This window comes from Nansenia antarctica (assembly GCF_963989245.1).
Source record: "Nansenia antarctica genome assembly, chromosome: 1".
Lineage (NCBI taxonomy): Eukaryota > Metazoa > Chordata > Actinopteri > Argentiniformes > Microstomatidae > Nansenia > Nansenia antarctica.
Window position 1 is genome coordinate 20,121,190 of NC_137674.1, and position 21,051 is coordinate 20,142,240.

The following is a 21,051-nucleotide window of genomic DNA, read 5'->3' on the forward strand; positions in this document are numbered from 1 at the left end:
TTAGTCAGGGTTCCCACACCTTCTGAAACATCAAATTCAAGCACCTTTCAAGGACTTTCAAGACTCAATTCCCTCAAATTCAAGGACCGAACACGACATTTGAGACAGATCTAGATGAGAATTTATATAATATGAACTATCCGGTCACAGACAACAATTATACTACTGTATTTTCCGGGGGCATTGAATCGCCCTCGTGGTCATTGCTAGCATTAGGAGAGTTGCTATGACTTTTTTCGTTTGGTAACTGTAGCTGTAGTTGCTGAAATTCTAAGATTGAGGGACTTTCAAACTGTATTTGAACAGGAGAGCCTTCTTTATGCTGCCATCTTGTCCGTGTCTCAACCGGAAGCCGACCCATGTCTATTTTCAAAAATGTGTAAGACTTTTTTTCTCAAATTCACAAACTTTCAAGGACCCGTGGAAGCCCTGATTAGTAGTAGTGACTCCTCCGGTAGCATTAAGCATGACAAGGATTGACGTGCAGACATAAAAGGATTAGAGGTGAAGAGAACGATACCTGAGGTGGAGAAAGAAAAGTTCCAGAAAGCCAACCAACCTCACACTGGACTGGAGCATGTTCAGGGCTTCTCTGTAGCTGTGAGGGTGACCACTCGACTTGTGGACCATGCTCAGTCCCCTTAAACACGCTACGCTGCTTAACATCTCCTGCACCGCTGAGGGGCTGTACCTTGGAAGGATGAAGAAAAATCAGTCAACAAGACGGCAATCCAAAACATGACTTCCACAGGATGACAGTGACACACCTTCATTCCACATTTAGACAGAAACATAAGCAAGACTAATCTGATGTCAACATATCATGACGTTAGAATTATAAGGTTCTGTCTCAATTTTTGGTCGAAATTGAGTTTTTTACATCATCTGATCCATTAGGTGTTTATTAATGCCTGTGTGGTGTTATTTTTAAATTTGTTGACGTTCTTTTAGTTAGTAATTCATAAAATACTAAGGTTCCATCTCACAAAACATAATGGAATGTAAAAACGTTGACGCTCAATATCTCTGAACTACCCTAAACGGAGATAGAACCTGATAATTCTAAGCTCACAATATGCTAAACACACTACAAAGTTGGTGCAGGACAGGTAAATAAAAAAAATGATCCATGTCATTCTATGTTGTCATGTTTTCTCCAAAACACTAGGTGTCACTGGCACTTCATCTTCCTCTGTAATCACACCTCACATCCATCTATTGACACCATATTTCCAGCAGCACTATCCACAAAGATCACCCAAAACTGCAGGTGGGACCAAACGTTCCAGCTTTTAACTGGCAGTTTTGATTCACCGCAGTAAGGGACACTTACAGAGCGTAGGCCGTGACCTTCAACCTCTGGCTAGCGGGGCCTTCCAGCTGCAGTGCATTGTGGGTGCAGGTCATGACTAGGTTGTGATCCTGGGCCTGCTGGGAGAAGCAGGCCAGGTGGGTCCAGACGTGTAGCTCCACCACCGGGTCGCTCCATCTGCAGTCTGACGCCATGCGGACCAGCTGGAAGAGAGCAGGGAGCCAAGCCAGCCGTGAATGACTTACCTCTGGACCCATCCAACGCCTGCTCCCCCGTGTCGCTAATGTAAAGCAGGACTAAAACGTTCCAGGGCATCATAACAAGTAAAGCACAATGGTGTACTCTATCCTCTAACCCTAACCTTAACACTAACCCTCATCCTAACCTTAACACTAACCCTCATCCTAATCTCAACACTAACCCTCATCCTAACCTTAACAATAACCCTCATCCTAACCTTAACACTAACCCTCATCCTAACCTTAACACTAACCCTCATCCTAACCTTAACACTGCTTAACACTGCTGGGATTCACTGCTGAACCCTCTGGAGGTGTCGTGGGCTTATCAGCGAAACATTCATGAAGGAGGGCGCCCACTTGACAACCCAAAGGATGCCATCGCTCATTTGAACACCACAGAGTCTTATCGGTGCCTTAAGTATGTATGTATCGAGGGATATCAACATCTAGTCCTACATAACAGATCTGATCATCTGGTGAACCAGTGACTGCTGTGAAAGTGCAGCTGGCAACAAGGGAAAGACCTTGCGACAGCATGGAAAGACAGCTGACAGGAGGGAATAGACCCCAACGGGGCCGCCATGGGCTAGCTACCCGTGGCGGCGGGATCCAGCACGAACAGTGTATGGGTCCCACCCAAACTTGGCTACGAAAAATTCTAAGAAGAAAATACCCCCTGAGCCTGCGAGAGCGGGGGCGGAAGATGGCTCATCGGCAGACTACCCGGTAACGAACACAGGAACGGAACAGACTACGAGATTGATGAACAGCATACCTGAGGCGCCGACAGCTACAGCAGGACACACGCTCCAGAACTGCGTATGTGGTTGGACAAAGGTTACTTCCACCCATGGCCTGAAGATACACCAGGGCAAGAAAGGGTGCCTAAAGAAGGGTCAACAGGGAAGTCGCATCGACAGCTACTTTTTGAGAAGCAGGCCGAGTCAGTCGACTGAAGTTCAGCAGCAGGACACACACCACAGTCTGCAGGACATCAACACCCCTGTCCCAGAGGAGGAAGAACAAGGCACAGGAGAGCAACCTGAATCCAACACATCACGACCACCAGCAGAGAAGAAGATCCAGGGGCGAAGGCCATTAGTCAAGTGGCCAAAGTCCTGCAACAAGACGCTGTGGAAGGAGGTCAACACTGATCTCTGCAACATCCTAGAAGGGATCAGAGGCACCACCATGAAGAAGTTGGAGAGAATGGGCAACCTCATCTATGCCTATGGAGTGGAACAGTTCGGAGTGGTCGAAGGCAAACGATCTACTCAGTCAATTCCCACCAAGTCCAGAAGGCAGACAGAAATAGACCGACTAGTCAAGGAGAGGAGGCAGCTGAAGAAGCAATGGAGGAAGGCCACAGAGGAGGAGAAGGAGGGAATAAACCTGCTGCAGGAAGAGATTAAGAGCAGGCTTGCAACACTGAGGAGAGCTGAAAACCTCCTGAAGAGGCGCAGAAGGAAGGAGCAAACAAGATCACGCTTCTACAAAGATCCTTTCAAATTTGTGAAGACTCTCTTCACAAAGGAGAAGAGCGGAAGTCTCTCTGTGGCAAAGGCCCACCTGGAAGAACATCTGAAAAAGGGCTGCACAGATGACCGACACCAGGAAGAGGTCACGCTCCCACCTGACATGCCACCAGTCAATCCACCAGAGCACGAACTAGATATCAGTCCACCCAGGTGGAGTGAAGTAGACAACACTGTGCGTAGAGCAAGGGCCGCGTCAGCTCCAGGTCCCAACGGAGTTCCATACAGGCTCTACAAAAACGCACCAGATGTCCTGAGATTCCTCTGGAAGCTGATGAAAGTTGTGTGGCAAAAGAAGGCGATACCAACGTCCTGGCGGAGAGCCGGAGGGATCCTTATCCCCAAGGAAAAGGACTCAACAGAAATCGGACAGTTCCGGCAGATCAGCCTTCTAAATGTCGAGGGAAAAATCTTCTTCAGCGTGGTCGCTCATAGGCTGGCAGGATACCTGCAAAGAAACAACCTGATTGACACGTCAATCCAGAAAGCAGGCATCTCAGGCTTCTCAGGGTGTGTCGAACATGCTAGTGTCATCTGGCATCAGATCCAGGTCGCCAAGAAGGAGGGAACGGACCTCCACGTGGTGTTCCTGGATCTTGCGAATGCCTTTGGCTCAGTCCCTCACAACCTCCTGTGGACAGCCTTCGACTACTTCAGGATCCCACCAGCTCTCACAACCCTTGTCAAGGCCTACTTCCAGGACGTCCAGCTCTGCGTGACCACAGCAGAGTACACCACAGCATGGCAACATCTGGAAGTGGGAATCATGGCCGGCTGCACCATCTCCCCGCTGGCCTTCACCATGGCCATGGAGGTCATTATTCGGGCCTCTCGATGGGTGGTTGGCGGACAGCGAATAAGACCTGGGCTGAGGTTGCCGCCGATCAGAGCCTACATGGATGACCTCACAACACTCACCACGACCAAGGCTTGCACAGTACGGCTACTAAGAAAGCTCCAGGAAAACATTCAGTTGGCTCGCATGAAGATCAAGCCGAGCAAGTCCAGAAGCATCTCCATTGTCAAGGGGAAGCTGTCAGACCACCGCTTCCACATTGGCAAAGAACCCATTCCAACGGTCTCCGAGAAGCCTGTGAAGAGCCTAGGTCGTTGGTATGATGCCTCCCTCAAAGATAAAGAGCAAGTAGAGCAGCTCAGGAAGGAGGTAGCCAGCGGCCTGGAGAACATCGACAGAACCCTGCTTCCTGGCAAGCTGAAGCTCTGGTGCATGCAGTATGGACTACTTCCACGTCTCCTGTGGCCACTAACCCTCTATGAAGTTCCTCTCTCAAAGGTGGAAAAGCTGGAGAGACTGGTCAACTCATATGCAAGGAAGTGGCTTGGCCTTCCCAGGTGCCTCAGCAGCATTGGGCTCTACGGCAAAGGGATGTTACACCTGCCCATTTCCAGTCTGACAGAGGAGTACAAGTGTGCCAAAGTCAGACTGGAGATGATGCTTCTGGATTCGAATGATCCATTTGTAGCCCAAGCTGCCCCCATCCTGGCCACTGGGAGGAAGTGGACCCCATTGGCTGCAACTGAGCAGGCAAAGGCAGCACTCAGACACAGGGACATTGTGGGCCGAGTGCAGGAGGGGAGGAGTGGTCTTGGCCTCGGGATTAGTACACCGGCCTGGAGCAAGGCCAATCCATCTCAGAGACGCAAGCTGGTGGTCCAGGAGGTACGTCGGGAAGAGGAAGCAGGAAGGCGCGCACAAGCTGTGGCGCAGGCAAAGCAAGGGCAGTGGATGGCATGGGAAGGAGTGGAAAAGAGGAAGATCTCCTGGAAAGATCTGTGGGAGATGGAGGCATTCAGAGCGAGCTTCACCATCAGGGCTGCCTACGATGTCCTGCCTTCTCCTGTAAACCTAAGCCAGTGGTATGGCGAAGACCCCACGTGCCCTCTATGTCAAAGTCCAGCAACACTGAAGCACATCTTAGTGGGATGCAAGACCAGCCTCACCCAAGGCCGTTACACCTGGCGGCACGACCAGGTGCTAAGGTGTCTTGCAGCAGTGCTGGAAAGTCAACGGACAAGTGTGAACGCCCTTCCTCCCCCATCATCCCGGTGGCAGCCAGCACCATTTGTTCGGGAGGGCGAGGGTCAAGCCTGCCTCACCACCATAAGACCAGACACTGGGCAGCTGGGCAGAGCACGGGACTGGAAGCTGCTGGCAGACTTGGACAAAAAACTCTGCTTCCCAGCTGAGATCGCAGCCACCAACCTGCGACCAGACCTTGTGCTGTGGTCAGCCTCGCTCAAGCTCGTTTACATCATCGAGCTCACTGTGCCCTGGGAGGGTGCAGTGGAGGAGGCCTACGAGCGGAAGAGGCTGAGGTACACTGAACTTGCAGCAGATGCCCAACAACAAGGCTGGACAGCGAAGGTACGCCCAGTGGAAGTAGGCTGCAGAGGGTTCGTAGCCACCTCAACATCCAGGCTACTCAGGGAGATGGGAGTGCGAGGGAAGACCCACCGGCACGCAATCAAGGACCTCTCCAGGGCTGCTGAAAAGGGGAGCCAGTGGCTGTGGATGAAGAGAAAGGACTCGACCCGGGCGTTCAAATGAGCTGATCGCATCTAGGGAGTGAACCTGGGACGCTGGGATTCACTGCTGAACCCTCTGGAGGTGTCGTGGGCTTATCAGCGAAACATTCATGAAGGAGGGCGCCCACTTGACAACCCAAAGGATGCCATCGCTCATTTGAACACCACAGAGTCTTATCGGTGCCTTAAGTATGTATGTATCGAGGGATATCAACATCTAGTCCTACATAACAGATCTAGAACAGACGTGCCTTTTTTACCTACTAAAAGAGCCGCCTCGGCCTCTTTACAATGCTCAAGCTGCTACTTACACACAACGACCACTAGTTGGCTGCTTGTCAATTGCCTGCTGCTGCTTGCCTGCTTCCAACACAGAAAAAAAAACTGCTAAATAGCTTCACACTAGCTTATCCTGATGTGATTTTGAAAATGTAAGGATACTGGGTGGTAGAACGCACATATCTAGGAAAAGCCATGAAAGGAGGTTCCTGAAATTTGCTCGAGTGCAAAGATATACATTTTTTCTTTCCTCACATGGCTGCTCTAGTGTTAACTGTTATAAAGCTCAACTTCAATGGGGTGACGTCAGAGTAGGGCCATCCCAAGGATCCTGGTTAGTGCTTAGATACTTCAAAGACATGGAGACAGACGCCAGACATGGAGACAGACGCCAGACATGGACAGATGCCAGACAGTCACGGCTCTGAGGGCTCGTGTGTTCCTGAGACATCTGCCGCCGCCTGGCCGACAAAACAGGAAGCGACGGCCCTCTGACTTACGGTAGAAAGAGCGGGGACAGAGAACTCCATCTGCCCAGGGTCACTGTTGCACCGGAGCATCTCAACCCCGACGAGAACACGCGTCATGGCCGACACTGACTCATTCTTACACTGGAGAGACAAATGAAGAAGAATGAAGAATGAAGAATGAAGAATGAAGAATGAAGAAGAAGAATGAAGAAGAAGAATGGACTTTATTGTCATTGCTACAGTACAGGTACCAAACAACGAAATTAAGGAGGGGTGGCTCCCCTGGTGTTAGGAAAGGAAAAAAAAAAAAAAAAAAAAAAACTTTTAGAAAAAAAAAATCACAAGAAGGGAAGGAGCTGGTTTACATAAATAAAGGCTATGTACACTATCCACTGTACTATACTGTACAGACAGACGACTAGGGTTGTCATATTGCACAATAGTATTATTCCACATTTATTTAAAGTGTCGCAGTTTGCAGGCTTGAAATATACATGTTTGTGCCTCAGCACTACACCTGATTTTTTCATGTGAATAAGTAAATATAGAGAAAAGCATGTTTGCGCACAGCTACGATCAGGCACTCTTCCCTTGGCCCTTGAAACTGAAAATGAAACTGAAAATCCTATTAGAATGTATAGATACAGATACAGATACAGAATACTTTTTATCCCTGAAGGGCAGTTCATGGCCACAAACACAATGCACAATCACACAACAAAATCATTCATCACTGGAGCTCAGCACCCAGTCCACGGTTCACAAGTGACAGTCCGACAGTTCAAGCTTAAGAACAGTTCAATAAATACATCAAAAGTGCATACGTTTACAATTCAAGTTTAAGAACAGATTCAAGGATGCAAAAAAGAAGTGCATAAAGTACATAAACAAGTCAAAAGTGCATAGGAGATGGTAGGACCCCCTCTTTCCCTGCTGGGTCTGCTCATTTAGCAGCCGAATGGTTGAAGGAATAAAATATTTGGCGTAACGGAGTGTAGACTGTTTATCATGTGATCTTGGGGAAGTTGAAAAATGTCCTTCTGTGACTTAAGAAGCAACTACCAGCACTCCTTTAGGGAAGGGCACACAACCTGCACAGCACTCACTCAAATGACAGATGATTGGCTAAAAGATATTGAGCAACAGATTATTGTAGGAGTAGGATTTGTAGGGATTTGTACTATTGTAGGATTGTTCTATTAGACTTCAGTGCTGCCTTTGATGTCATGGATCATCATTTACTATTAAGGAAACTTAAGTGTTATGGCTTTACTCCATCTGCCTCAGCATGGATGGAACGCTACCTGACTAACAGAACACAGAAGGTTCTCTTTAACGGAAGCCTCTCAAATGCCAGACAGGGTCAAACCAAGACTGAGCACCAACAGTGGAGAGGCAGCATTTATTGATTGATTGGACTTTTAAATTGTTATTGTATTGCAGTTCTTTTGTTTAGCTTTTAACTTCAAAATGTTGACCATTTAGGCTCGGTTTTTAACAGACTAATTTGTTTTTAACTTTTTAATTGTTATAACTCAGGTAAGTTCAATCGTTCAAGAAAGATTTCTGGGGAAGACCAAACTCTTTAAACTTTAGATTTCTGATAAAGAGTTTTATAGTATTCTGCAAATGTGCTGTTCACTTTGTTGGGGCAAGATGTAACTAGGCCTTGAACATTTCTAATAGCTGCACTTCTTTTCAGTTGTAAAGCAATGAGTTTACTAAGTATGAGTATAATACTTATTTCTAGCAAATCTAATAGAACCTTCAGACTCACAGGTAAGTAGTGTTAAACTTGTCCTTTGCTGCTGTCAGCTGAAATAATACAGCTTCACCTTTACATTCTTTATGTTTGGCTTCTAAAAGGGCAAGCTTGACCTCCCTCCTAACTTAATTTGACCCCTAAAGCAGTATGTTGCACTCTCCCATAATAGCTTTGGGCTGGTCCCTTCGCTGGAATTAAATTCTAAAAACGTTGTAATCTCAGTCTTGATACATTGCTGAAAGGGTTCATGATGATCCAATCTCTAGGTGGACCAATGATCCATTTAGAAGATCTGAAAGATGTTGCTTCTGCAACTATGGTTCTCAAGCTGGTCCACTTTATCTTGCATTATTTTCACCTGTTTGACAATAATATTATTATTATTATTATTATTATTATTATTATTATTATTATTAATAATAATAATAGTTTAGTTTATTTATTGCCATGCAATCAACTTATCAGTAAATTGTTGGTATTTGGTATTTTATGCTCTAGGCAAGGGGTCTGCCATAGACGGCGACCCTGGAGCAATTAGGGGTTCAGTGCCTTGCTCAAGGACACCTCGACACGTGGTCAGCCAGAGTTTGACCCGCCGAGGTGCCGACCTTGCGTTCATTAGACGCCGACTCCACCTCCTGAGTCACAGCTGGTCCAGACACTGGAATTCCAAACCGGACGTCCATATAAGCTAGTTTGACTCCATGGTTTGTAAATAATGTAACTGAGCAATTATTAAAACTATCATTTTCATCTCATGGATGGTCAGTCCTTGCATCCACACCTCAGTCTATCAGTCTAAGAGTGAATACATTTCTCCAGCCCCATCCCTAAGCTGTTTACCAAAGAGAATGGCAGCGATTTGTCAGATTGCCCCGTTAGAAACAAGCCCCTTGTTTGTATTCATAAGCAGCTCATCAGAGTGACTAATTGGACTGAGCTGGCATGTTACCTCATCATCAATGTCCAGCTTCTGCCCGACCTGCTGCTGCAGCAGCCTCTTGGTCCACAACCATGTGGCGATGACTCGTCTCCTCGCCGCGACGGGGACACTGTCTCCTGGAGTGTTTCCATTAGACTGGTGGAGCGCATAATCACACAGCTATATTCAACAAAGAGATAAAACAGTTAGCATATTAGAGGCATTACAATACAAACTCAGCATGGCAAAATCTATCTATGGCTCTCAAATCAACATACACCCACAAACATAAGGTTTTGTAAAGACAATCTAAGCCACGGGGCATGCACGCTTTTAGACTTAACGACGGACCGTAGCAAACATCCGTCCAGCTTTTTTATTTATTCTTAGCCAGCCCTTTGAGCCTCTGAAGCATCAGCAAATCAAGTGAACCGACTGAAACAAAACCCTGTGCACTGGAGTCCATGGCCTGAGGGTTTCCAGCTCAGAGTTGCAGACTATAACAGCATCTCAAGAACAGTCAGAGCCTTATCTGAGTTGGTTGAAATGAGCTATCTTAGTTTTACACAGAATTAAGGAAAGGAGAACAGTGTGTTTTATCTTGTGTCCTAAAAGAGAACCATTAAGTAGACACTTAGTTAATAATTCACTGATACATCGCCTTTCATCCAGACTTTGTGCTGATGTACACGGCGGACCCTTTAAAACAGGGTGGAGATTGGAAATTGCATTTAATTGGACACAAATGCAGCGGAGAGAACAGAGAAGATATAAGACTTTCTGGAGTGTGTGCCTGTGTGTGTGTGTGTGTGTGTGTGTGTGTGTGTGTGTGTGTGTGCGTGTTCTGTTTTAACAATAGAACAGCCATGGGTGGGGGGCATTTCACCAAGTGAGTAAAAAAACAATTATACCTTGGCACTCGATCAAATTTCAGGATAAGCTAGTATACAACTATTTTGCAGTTTTTCTGTGTAGGAGGCAGGCTAATTTACAAGACGGACAACTAGTGGGCTTTGTGTGTAAGTAGCAGCTTCCCATTGTAAAGGCTCTTATAGTAGGTACAATGGGCACGGCTGTTCTAGTGTTAACAGAAAACAAATGGATCCCCTTCGGAGGAAGACTCTTGACAGCTCCGCTACCAATCACCAGGGTTCCCACACCTTCTGAAATATCAAATTCAAGCACCTTTCAAGGACTTTCAAGACTCAATTCCCTCAAATTCAAGGACCCAACATGGCATAGTTTAAGACAGATCTAGATGAGAATGTATATAATAGGAACTATCCGGTCACAGACAACAATTAAAAAGATTAAAAAGACTCTTGCCTTCTCTACCACAGCACTAGCAAAACAATATATGTGTAAAGTTAAGCAATACAGAGACTTATTTACTAGTTGACGAGCGAAGTAAAACATTTTTGAATATATATTTTTTTTTAGAGAGAGAGAGAGGGGAATTCAAGCACTTTCAATGACCTATGTCTATTTTCAAAAACTTTTAAGACCTTGATTTTTTTTCTCTCAAATTCACAAACTTTCAAGGATTTCAAGGACCCGTGGGAACCCTGAATCAAATACACCACGGTAGGGCTGCCGACAAACTAAATCAACTCAGTCAAATTGCCTGTGCTCCCCACAGTTTCAATCAATATCTGACCACCAACCCCCAGCCCACCAACACACACCCACCTCCAGAGCCTTCCGTACATCCGGGAGGGCCGCCGGGTCCAGGGGAAGGACCTGGATGCTGCCTGTCCTCTCTATTCCCTTCCCAGCTCCTCTCTTGGGCTTCTCTCCAGGTGGAGCTCCCCTGGCACCGCTGTCCAGCCTCTCCTGGCTGGCCTTGGTGGCCATCTCACACCAGGGCTGGATCAGGCCCTGGGCCACGGCCTCACACAGCAGCACCAATAGCACCGGCTCTCTGAAAGCACAACAAGATTGCAAACTGGACCCAGCTAATGAAATAGCCCCAGCCTCCGACTGGAGTGTGTGTGTGTGTGTGTGAGGTAGGTAGGGGAAGACAGAAAATAGTAGGACCCTCATCCATCCACACTGATGTCAATCAAGCGAAGCGGCGTTGTGCTAGAATGATGATACGTCAGGTAAGACGACGGTAGGCCCCTAATTTTAATTTTAATTTAATAATAATTTTGCCATTTAGCAGACGCTTTTATCCAAAGCGACTTACAATTACAAATTACAGGGACATTCCCCCTGGAGTAACTGAGGGCTAAGTGCCTTACCCAAGGGCACACTAGTAGTGGTGTGGCTTCAGGCGGGATTTGAACTCACAACCTTCCGATCCCAAGTCCAACTATCCACTAGACCACCACTACCCCCAAGTAGTGGCCTAGAAGGCGCTACACTCTGCATGTCACATCTCATACTACAGGAGGCATTACACTCTGCATGTCACATCTCATACTACAGGAGGCTACACTCTGCATGTCACATCTCATACTACAGGAGGCGCTACACTCTGCATGTCACATCTCATACTACAGGAGGAGCTACACTCTGCATGTCACATCTCATACTACAGGAGGCGCTACACTCTGCATGTCACATCTCATACTACAGGAGGAGCTACACTCTGCATGTCACATCTCATACTACAGGAGGCGTTACACTCTGCATGTCACATCTCATACTACAGGAGGCGCTACACTCTGCATGTCACATCTCATACTACAGGAGGCGCTACACTCTGCATGTCACATCTCATACTACAGGAGGAGCTCCACTCTGCATGTCACATCTCATACTACAGGAGGTGCTACACTCTGCATGTCACATCTCATACTACAGGAGGAGCTCCACTCTGCATGTCACATCTCATACTACAGGAGGCGCTACACTCTGCATGTCACATCTCATACTACAGGAGGAGCTACACTCTGCATGTCACATCTCATACTACAGGAGGAGCTACACTCTGCATGTCACATCTCATACTACAGGAGGCATTACACTCTGCATGTCACATCTCATACTACAGGAGGAGCTACACTCTGCATGTCACATCTCATACTACAGGAGGAGCTACACTCTGCATGTCACATCTCATACCACAGGAGGCGCTACACTCTGCATGTCACATCTCATACTACAGGAGGCGCTACACTCTGCATGTCACATCTCATACTACAGGAGGCATTACACTCTGCATGTCACATCTCATACTACAGGAGGCGCTACACTCTGCATGTCACATCTCATACTACAGGAGGCGCTACACTCTGCATGTCACATCTCATACTACAGGAGGCATTACACTCTGCATGTCACATCTCATACTACAGGAGGCTACACTCTGCATGTCACATCTCATACTACAGGAGGCGCTACACTCTGCATGTCACATCTCATACTACAGGAGGCGCTCACAGAGGTGGCCACTGGCGGGAGACACAAGAAAAGCAGGGTGGCGTACTTGTATGGAAACTTCCGCCAATGAAATGCGTACTTCCTTCTCACCGTTTGGCTCTGTCCATCCACAGAACATGAAGGGGAGCTACTCTGCCCTCCTACATTGAGAGCCCCTTCCCCTGAGGAGACAAACGGCTGTGAGCTCTGTGGGATGTCTTGAGAGGTGTCTGAGCTGTGGCGTCATCAGTATAGAATATAGTGATAAGATGAACTCTGGTTGGATCTCCTTGCCAACAGCTCCTAATTTAAACACTGTGGTAGCAGAGTGATATAAAAGCAGAGGTCCTCTTTTCTTTGTCCTGTTTTTTCGTTCTCGTCATAAGCTGTGAGTAGCATTCTGTCTCTGTCTCTCTCTCTCTCTCTCTTTCTCTCTCTCTCTCTCTCTCTCTCTCTCTCTCTCTCTCTCTCTCATTTATCATTAAGGGTAGAATGTAACATCTTCCTATTTGCCTTGTAATAATGTATAAGTATACAGTATTATTAAAGCCTCATTAGATTAATTATATTTGACCATTCTTGCACTAAGTCAGCACAAACTCAACAATTCTTTGCACTCTTTGATAATTACATTACTTGGACAGGGTTCCCACACCTTTTGAAACATCAAATTCAAGCACCTTTCAAGTACTTTCAAGACTCAATTCCCTCAAATTCAAGGACCCAACACGGCATGGTTTTGCAGCGTTCCCGCCAGACAGGTGACTGGTCACCTGGTTGCGTAATTTGTGTGTGAGTGTGTTGTGTGTGTATCACCCTGTAGTGATTGCCAGCTGCTCACACCCACCCTGCGTGTCCCGTCTGCCTCAGCAGCTCCACCAGCCTGTGGAAGGTGGGCAGTAGGCGCTGCTGCCCCCCGGAGGTGAGAAGGTGGCTGTTGTAGTTCCAGATGTACACCGCTGCGTTGGCCGCCAGCCAGGCCTCCCCGATCTCCGCTCCCAGCTCAGCTGCCCGCAGGAAGTTGGAGGTGGCGTGAGCAGACAATTCCTGAATCCAATCTCTGTAAGAGGAGGTAGCACAATAGTTGTTTTGTAATGATTTATGGTAATATGATTAATTCATTTTTTGGGGGGGGTTTCCAAATGAACCACGGTCGTTAACACGTTAACATTGACAGCCCTAGTTTAATTGCACTGCCAGTTTACATTAGGGATGCAACCTCAACAAATATGTTCAAGTCAAGACTAAAAACCCATCTTTTTAATATTGCCTTTAAATGACTAAATAATTAAATTAAGATTATAAAAACCCATCCTTTTAATATTGCCTTTAAATTACAAAATAATTAAATTAAGATTATATAATGATTAAAGCACTTTGAGCTGCAACGTTTGCAGGAAAAGCGCTATACAAATAAAGTTATTATTATTATTATTATTATTATTATTATTATTATTATTATTATTATTATTATTTGCTTCCTCACCTGTAGACGGCCCAGTGTGGGTTGTCCTCAGTGAGGCGGACACCTCTCTCCTCAGGAGGGACAGCCGGGCTGTTGAGCTGGACTCCCTCAGAGCGCAGCTTGTGTATGGTGGCCTGAGAGGCACAGGAAAGCACAAGTACCGTAACCATCTCAGATGGATATCCAAGGTGACTTCTACGCTCCTGGTAACACTGTCTCAAAGGAGACAGTTCCCTTCCAACTCAATATCAAAGAGTGAAAATGGCAGCCACAGTCATCGGAGCTCTGGGAGTGGATCAAAGGTACCTAAAATGATTGGTGAACTATGAGAACAATGTTTTTGAATCCCGTAGCTGGCAACTGAGGTGACAGCAAAATGAGAACATTTAAGGGGTACCTTTTGAACAATCAACCCCTCAAAAACAAAAAGGAACCCATTCCTTTTATTCGAGCAAAGAGCTGGATATCACAAACGTGACTGCATTTCAGATTTGGTTACAGTCATCTTTTCCCCTAGATTGTTATGTCTTGCCTTTTCTTCAAAGACCTGTCAAGTTCATATCTCTTAAGGCTAAATCAAGACTCTGTGCCGAAGGTCGGCCTTTGAATCAGTGTGCCGAGGGAAAATGTGAACATTGCTAGTAAGCAATGCTGTGTCTGGCAAGAGTGAATGTCTGTACTTGCATCTCTGGAATGTTAGTCTAGACAATTCCTACACACACACACACACACACACACACACACACACACACACAGACACAGACAGACACAGACACAGACACAGACACAGACACAGACACAGACACAGACACAGACACAGACACAGACACACACACACACACACACACACACACACACACACACACACACACACACACACACACACACACACCCCTAACCCTAACCCTAGTGCATATTCAGGGGGGTCAGAGATGCTCACCTCTGCATTGATAAAGCAGACTTCAGCCAGGAGGCCAAGCAGGTCCTTCTCCGTGCTTTGGGCCAGTCGCCCTGCCAACAGACGGCCATCACCATGGAGACCTTCCACAGGGCTCTCGTCTTCCTTGCTTTCACCTGCAGGGTCGGGCGGTACAAAGTGGTTGTCACAATTAGCCATGCTGGCTAAGCAGGAAGTAGAAAATTTTCTCTCAGTATGATTTGAAACACTTCTCACTAACCCCTCACTCTAACCTTAATCTCACTCCTAATCTTATGCATAATCCTAACCCCAAAGTCAAACTAAAATATATCTACATCTAATTTATTATGATATACTGAAGACCATTTTCACTTGGCCATATAAGGAGGGGGGTGAGGACAAAGGATAGAGTGCAGTTGCGGATCATTAACAGCTCTCTCCTCACCCTCCCATTACATTTTCTTACCTTCCATTTATCAATGAAAAATAACTAATTTGAATCACCTGAATAACCAGGTAAGATGATTTTATATCACTGTAATGACTTCAGTTTAAGTATTTAAGTGCTGTGGATGGACTGAATCTTTAAGCAGATTTAAGCAAGTTACATGTCAAAAGTGCTACAGTACAACTGGTTCCTCTTTGGACATTTCTGTAACAACGTTCTTGTTGGATACATTTGCCCTCCCACCCTGCTCACCACCTGTTACAACTGTTGCCTTCTGGACGGCGCTACCGATCCCTGGCCACCAAAACATCCCGTTTCAAAAACAGTGTTTTCCCCTCTGCTATAAGGACTCTCAACACCTGACTCACTGCACTAACCCTGCCAGATGTACTGCACTTTATAAGTTGTAAATATTGACTATGTTCTTGTCTTGTGGTTATGTGTGTACATGTCCATGTGATAGTTATGTGTAATGTGTGTATGTTTTTGATACTGCTGTATTGAGCTTTTCCACCTGTACCGAAAACAAATTCCACCGACCTAGGTCGTGTGGTCATTAAACGATTCATTCATTCATTCAAAGTTCCTCACAGTGGGTTTTGGGTGTTGTCCAGCGTCCGTCATCATACAGCAGGCAGAAGCGGCAGGCAGCGCGACACACATCCCACACCTCCTGCTTCCTGGCTGTCTTTGCTAGCGCTGCCCACAACCTCACTCTGAACAGGAAAAGACAAAACACACCATTACTGATAGGTTGGGAGCATGAATTGCCAACAGAATTGTGCATGTGTCATACCCTCTAACTTTCCTTCAAGCTTGTAAGTAAAATGGTTTAAAACGTTATATATATATTTTTATTTTTATTTTTTATAGATCGTGGCTTTAAAATCCCATAAAACCTTGGCATCCTTTGATAATTCCCAGCACGCGCACACAATTCCCACCTCTCTCTGTCGTTGTTGCCGTCCCCCTGTCTGGCCAGGTGTCCCTCTACCTTCTGCACACATGCAGCGTGGTGCTGCGCCTTAGCAGAGAGCTGAGCCACAGGACCCGTTCCACTGGCGCCTGTGGGGACTGAGACAACAAGCATCGTTTTTTAATACGCATTGGACATGGTGATGGCCCTCCCTCCATCATTGTTATTCTGTACAGCCGTTATCGTCAGCTAACTACACTGAACACAACATAGAAACGCAACACTTTTGTTTTTGCTCCGATTTTTCAGGAGTTGAAATCAAAGACCTAAGACACTTTTTCTATGTACACAAAAGGCCAATTTCTCTCAAATTGTGTTCACAGATTTGTTTAAATCTGTGTTAGTGAGCACTTCTTCTTTGCTGAAATAATCCATCCACCTGACAGGTGTGGCATATCCAGATGCTGATTAGACAGTCTTTGATTTCAACTCAGTCAAGAAGGCCACTCTAGAATTAGCAGTTTTATCACACAGCACAATGCCACAGATGTCGCAAGTTTTGAGAGAGCGTGCAATTGGCAGGAATGTCCACCAGAGCTAATGCCCGTGAATTGAATGTTAATTTCTCTACCATAAGCCGTCTCCAAAGTTGTTTCTAATTCCAATTCCAATTATCGGAAACGCCTTTGGCGAGAAATGAACTTTTGACATTCCTGCCAATTGCACGCTGTGAACACAATTTGAGAGAAATAGGCCTTTTGTGTCCATAATGAAAAACTCATTAAAAATGTTAGCAAAAACAAGTGTTGCATTTATATTTTTGTTCAGTGCACTTATGAAACCATAATAATGCATTACACCCTATCAAACAAGTATGAAAATGAGCACACATTCAATAGGAGAAATTTGAAGAATATGAAATAAAAGATAAAACATAAGACATACATTTATTCCCAATAATGACTTCTAACAGTGGACATGATGAATCCAACTCAACACATGTGGTCACATGATCAACTAACACAAGTTAACACGTAATATCTGACTCCAAAATACATTTCATGGTTAATAATGATTGACAATGTTTTGCTAATCCCTGTGTGACAGACAATCCATCATATTGGATCCTAGATTAATTAAGAATACCAAAAATGCTATTTCACCATGCCCTCAAGTTAAGATAAATCGTCTGCAATTACTTTATGCTCAGGTCAATATCTGAAGCTGATGACTCACTCTCCGTCTTGTTTAACCATGCATGTGAACATTAGACATTAAATGAGAGAACCTGGTCACGATTATGTCACGCTGTACTAACAGAACCTCTCTCGCCCGCACAACGTCACATTAATGCACACAGGAATAATGATAATAGAGTATCAACATAATAACCAACAGTTTCAAAGCAACATAAACTCCTCAGAAAAAGTTCGGAAACGTTATTTCGCTCGATTAGTCCTCCCCTTTAATAATACCAATTGGCATTGTATTTGATATTGTTGGAATGCCTGATTGGTCACCTTTACAACGAGGGACAACTTGTAAGGATCATGCATTTGTGGCAATACCAACAGAAGAATATTGCTGGGGATTTGGGGAAAAAATGTTGGGTCGCTACCCACACGTTTAGCTGTGTTGCTCATTCCACGAATGCATGATCCTTACAAGTTTTAACCAGGCGTTAACATGTGTCACAGACAACACAGGAGACCTGGCAATGGGCCTAACCCAGTAACTCAATGTACATGTTCTCTTTAAGTATCATTCCATTCCCAACAAAGGACAAGGTGCGAGATACATTACAATCGCAAAGGAATTGACAAATGGTGAGGGTGCGATTCCTTCAGGATGTCCGCCAAGCGCGCTCATTGAACTGTAAATAGGTACAGGTGTACACATTTAAGTCAAGGCTGGTGCCACCAAAATGTGTCGACACCAGATCTACTACTTCCTTACCAGCCACTTAGGTACAATCAGGGTGTGATTAGCACAACATCTTGAAAATGTGTCAATTGTAGATGCTAAGATTTTGATGATGATGACTTGGGTAACAGTGACGGCATCTTAGCGTTTGTTTGTGTTAGGGCTTAAATAATGAAAATGGGTCTATGCCTGCAGCCTTTTAAAATGCTGGTGCTCTGGAGGTTGGCCCCTCTGCTCACACACACAAGCACGCACACACTCACTCACACACACGCACACACACACACACACACACACACACACACGCACACACACACACACACACACTTACACACACACACACACACACACACACGTCTCTCCATTACTTATGCTTTATTTTATCTTGTTTTTCTCTTTTACCAGTGTTTTCTCTTTTTATCTGTTAAGCGCTTTAGGCGGCTGTTTGTCGTTGTAAAATTGTGCTATATAAATAAACGTTACTTACTTACTGACTATGACAGTCTGGGGGCAAATAAGGGATGGCAGGGAACATTGCCTGCTATGACTTATTAATTTCTTCTGCACAGATTGCTGTAGCTCTGAGAGGTCACTTAGTTTGCTTTGAAGTTCAAACACCATAGTGTTCCTCAGTCTCCACTTCTGTTCTTGAGGTAGATACTGTATCGCCAGGGAACAGAAGTTCAGGCAGGCAGTTCAGGCAGTTGCCCCATATATCTGTGTCTGGTGTAAGTAGCTCTGATCAGACGAGGCCTGTCAGGGACTAGTCAACCCCTTGCCTGGGTCATTAGGCAGGGCTTATTTGATCCTGGGCACCAGGGAGCCGAGAGGGGAGAGAGATCAAACAGTCCTATCTACCAAGCCCTGGGGTGATAGATCCATGGTGCATCAAGGTGATGGGAGTTTGGTGTGACTGACAGACAGCCAAGTGAGACATGTAGAACCGCTTCCTCGTCAGAGCTGGCTCTGTTAGCTGGTCTTTTCAAATCACCCGACCAACTGCCTCCTTCCCTCCCCAAAAAAGCTGCAAGGCTTTTGCCCTGAGGTTACTGTACCTTTCCAAATCATTGTGAACCTCAGAAAACCTTGAGTGGGTCAAGTAAGGTCAAACATAAATGGTATGCATTACAAGAAACCAAAGTGAGGGGGAATAGTTGGTACTTTTCACTGTGCTGTCTGCATCCAGCACCGCCTGGAAGGTGTCGGGGGCCAGGAGGAGGCCTGCGTCCACCAGCATGGGACGTCTCGCTGTCACCTCTTCCTGCGGCTGCCCGTTCTTAGCCTTTCAAAGAAAGACAGAGTGGGAGAGAGAGAGACAGAGAGAGAGAGAGACAGAGACAGAGACAGAGAGAGAGAGAGAGAGAGAGAGAGAGAGAGACAGAGACAGTGAGAGAGACAGAGACAAGAGAGACAGACAGACAGAGAGAGAGAGACAGAGACAGAGACAGTGAGAGACAGAGAGACAGAGACAGAGAGAGGGAGAGAGAGAGACAGAGAGAGAGAGAGACAGAGAGAGAGAGAAAGAGAGAGAGGCAGAGACAGAGAGAGAGAGAGAGACAGACAGACAGACAGAGACAGAGACAGTGAGAGAGACAGAGACAGAAAGAGAGACAGAGAGAGAGAGACAGAGACAGTGAGAGAGACAGAGACAGAGAGAGAGAGACAGAGAGAGAGAGAGAGAGACAGAGAGAGAGAGAGACAGAGAGAGACAGAGAGAGAGAGAGAGACAGACAGAGACAGACAGCGACAGAGAGAGAGAGAGAGAGAGACAGAGACAGAGACAGTGAGAGAGAGAGACAGAGAGAGAGAGACAAAGAGAGGGAGAGAGAGAGAGAGACAGAGAGAGAGAGAGAGAAAGAGAGAGAGAGAGAGAGAGAGAGAGAGAGAGAGAGAGAGAGAGAGAGAGAGAGAGAGAGAGAGAGAGAGACTTTAAGCCACCAACTTTTCACCTATTATGATCTACTCTTAGCAGACCCACTCTGCTGCTCCTCAAAGCCATCACTGGCTGATCATCACATAGACAACAACTACAAATATGTCTTTCAAAAACTGTAATGGTATAGTTTACTTCTGGAATACAGCAGAGTTTACAGTAAAACTCTAATTGCTGAGCACCACTCATATCTCATATGTATACACACATAAAGTATATATTAAATTGGTATATATTGCTATATATTAGGGATGAAGATAATATATTTTTTTTTTTTTTTTTTTTTTTGCAAAAACAAAAGTGTTGCATTTATATTTTTGTAAATGCAACACTTTTGTTTTTGTTTTTGCTAAAATCTTCTCTAAGGTCATGTTCTCACATGAAAATCTGAAACATGACCCGGAGCAAGTGGATGAGATTGCAACATTGTTGCATAAATTATTTCTCTGATTTGCGTTCTCACAGCCCTTTATGTAAACAAAGTAATCGAATACGCAATCGAAGCATCAGACGTGGTAGTTGATTGGTCAGACATTTTTTAAATTGCCCGTTCGCCCTGCTCTTATCCAGATCAACACACATGTGCTGTTGTTTTCCTATGGACAGCCTCGAGCAGTGCTCTCACCAAAAGCGAAGCGAAGCGAAGTGATGCATGCGCCGTTTCTAACCGGAGCGAAACCACCCTTTTCAAGCGGAGCATGTGTCGGTTGTTTGCTCCGGGAGTGACTTCGAATGCGTGTTCTCACAGCTCCAAACGACGCAGAGCAAAGCAAATTTTATCCAAAACTCAGATTCCAAGTGAAGCAAATGTTCTAGTGAGAACACACCCTCAGTTGAAATCAAAGACCTAAGACTTTTTCTATGCACACAAAAGGCCTATTTCTCTCAAATTGTGTTCACTTGTTTGTTTAAATCTGTGTAAGTGAGCACTTCTCCTTTGCCGAACCTGACAGTTGTGGCATATCTAGATGCTGAATAGACAGCATGATTATTGCACAGATGTGCCTTA

At 45.6% G+C, this 21,051-nt stretch overlaps 1 protein-coding gene across 1 annotated transcript in view; it reads right to left on the minus strand.

Annotated features, from left to right (window-relative positions):
• Positions 1–21,051, minus strand: part of cfap46 (cilia and flagella associated protein 46) — a gene marked incomplete at both ends in the record, with an annotated part of 96,584 nt that overhangs the window by 62,662 nt on the left and 12,871 nt on the right. The window contains 11 exons of the mRNA XM_080537398.1: positions 560–691; positions 1,334–1,515; positions 6,416–6,526; positions 9,103–9,252; positions 10,762–10,993; positions 13,286–13,498; positions 13,925–14,037; positions 14,844–14,977; positions 15,862–15,986; positions 16,215–16,344; positions 19,271–19,391. Coding sequence (XP_080393524.1) covers positions 560–691; positions 1,334–1,515; positions 6,416–6,526; positions 9,103–9,252; positions 10,762–10,993; positions 13,286–13,498; positions 13,925–14,037; positions 14,844–14,977; positions 15,862–15,986; positions 16,215–16,344; positions 19,271–19,391 — 1,643 coding nt within the window. The remainder of the gene's footprint in view (positions 1–559; positions 692–1,333; positions 1,516–6,415; positions 6,527–9,102; positions 9,253–10,761; positions 10,994–13,285; positions 13,499–13,924; positions 14,038–14,843; positions 14,978–15,861; positions 15,987–16,214; positions 16,345–19,270; positions 19,392–21,051) is intronic.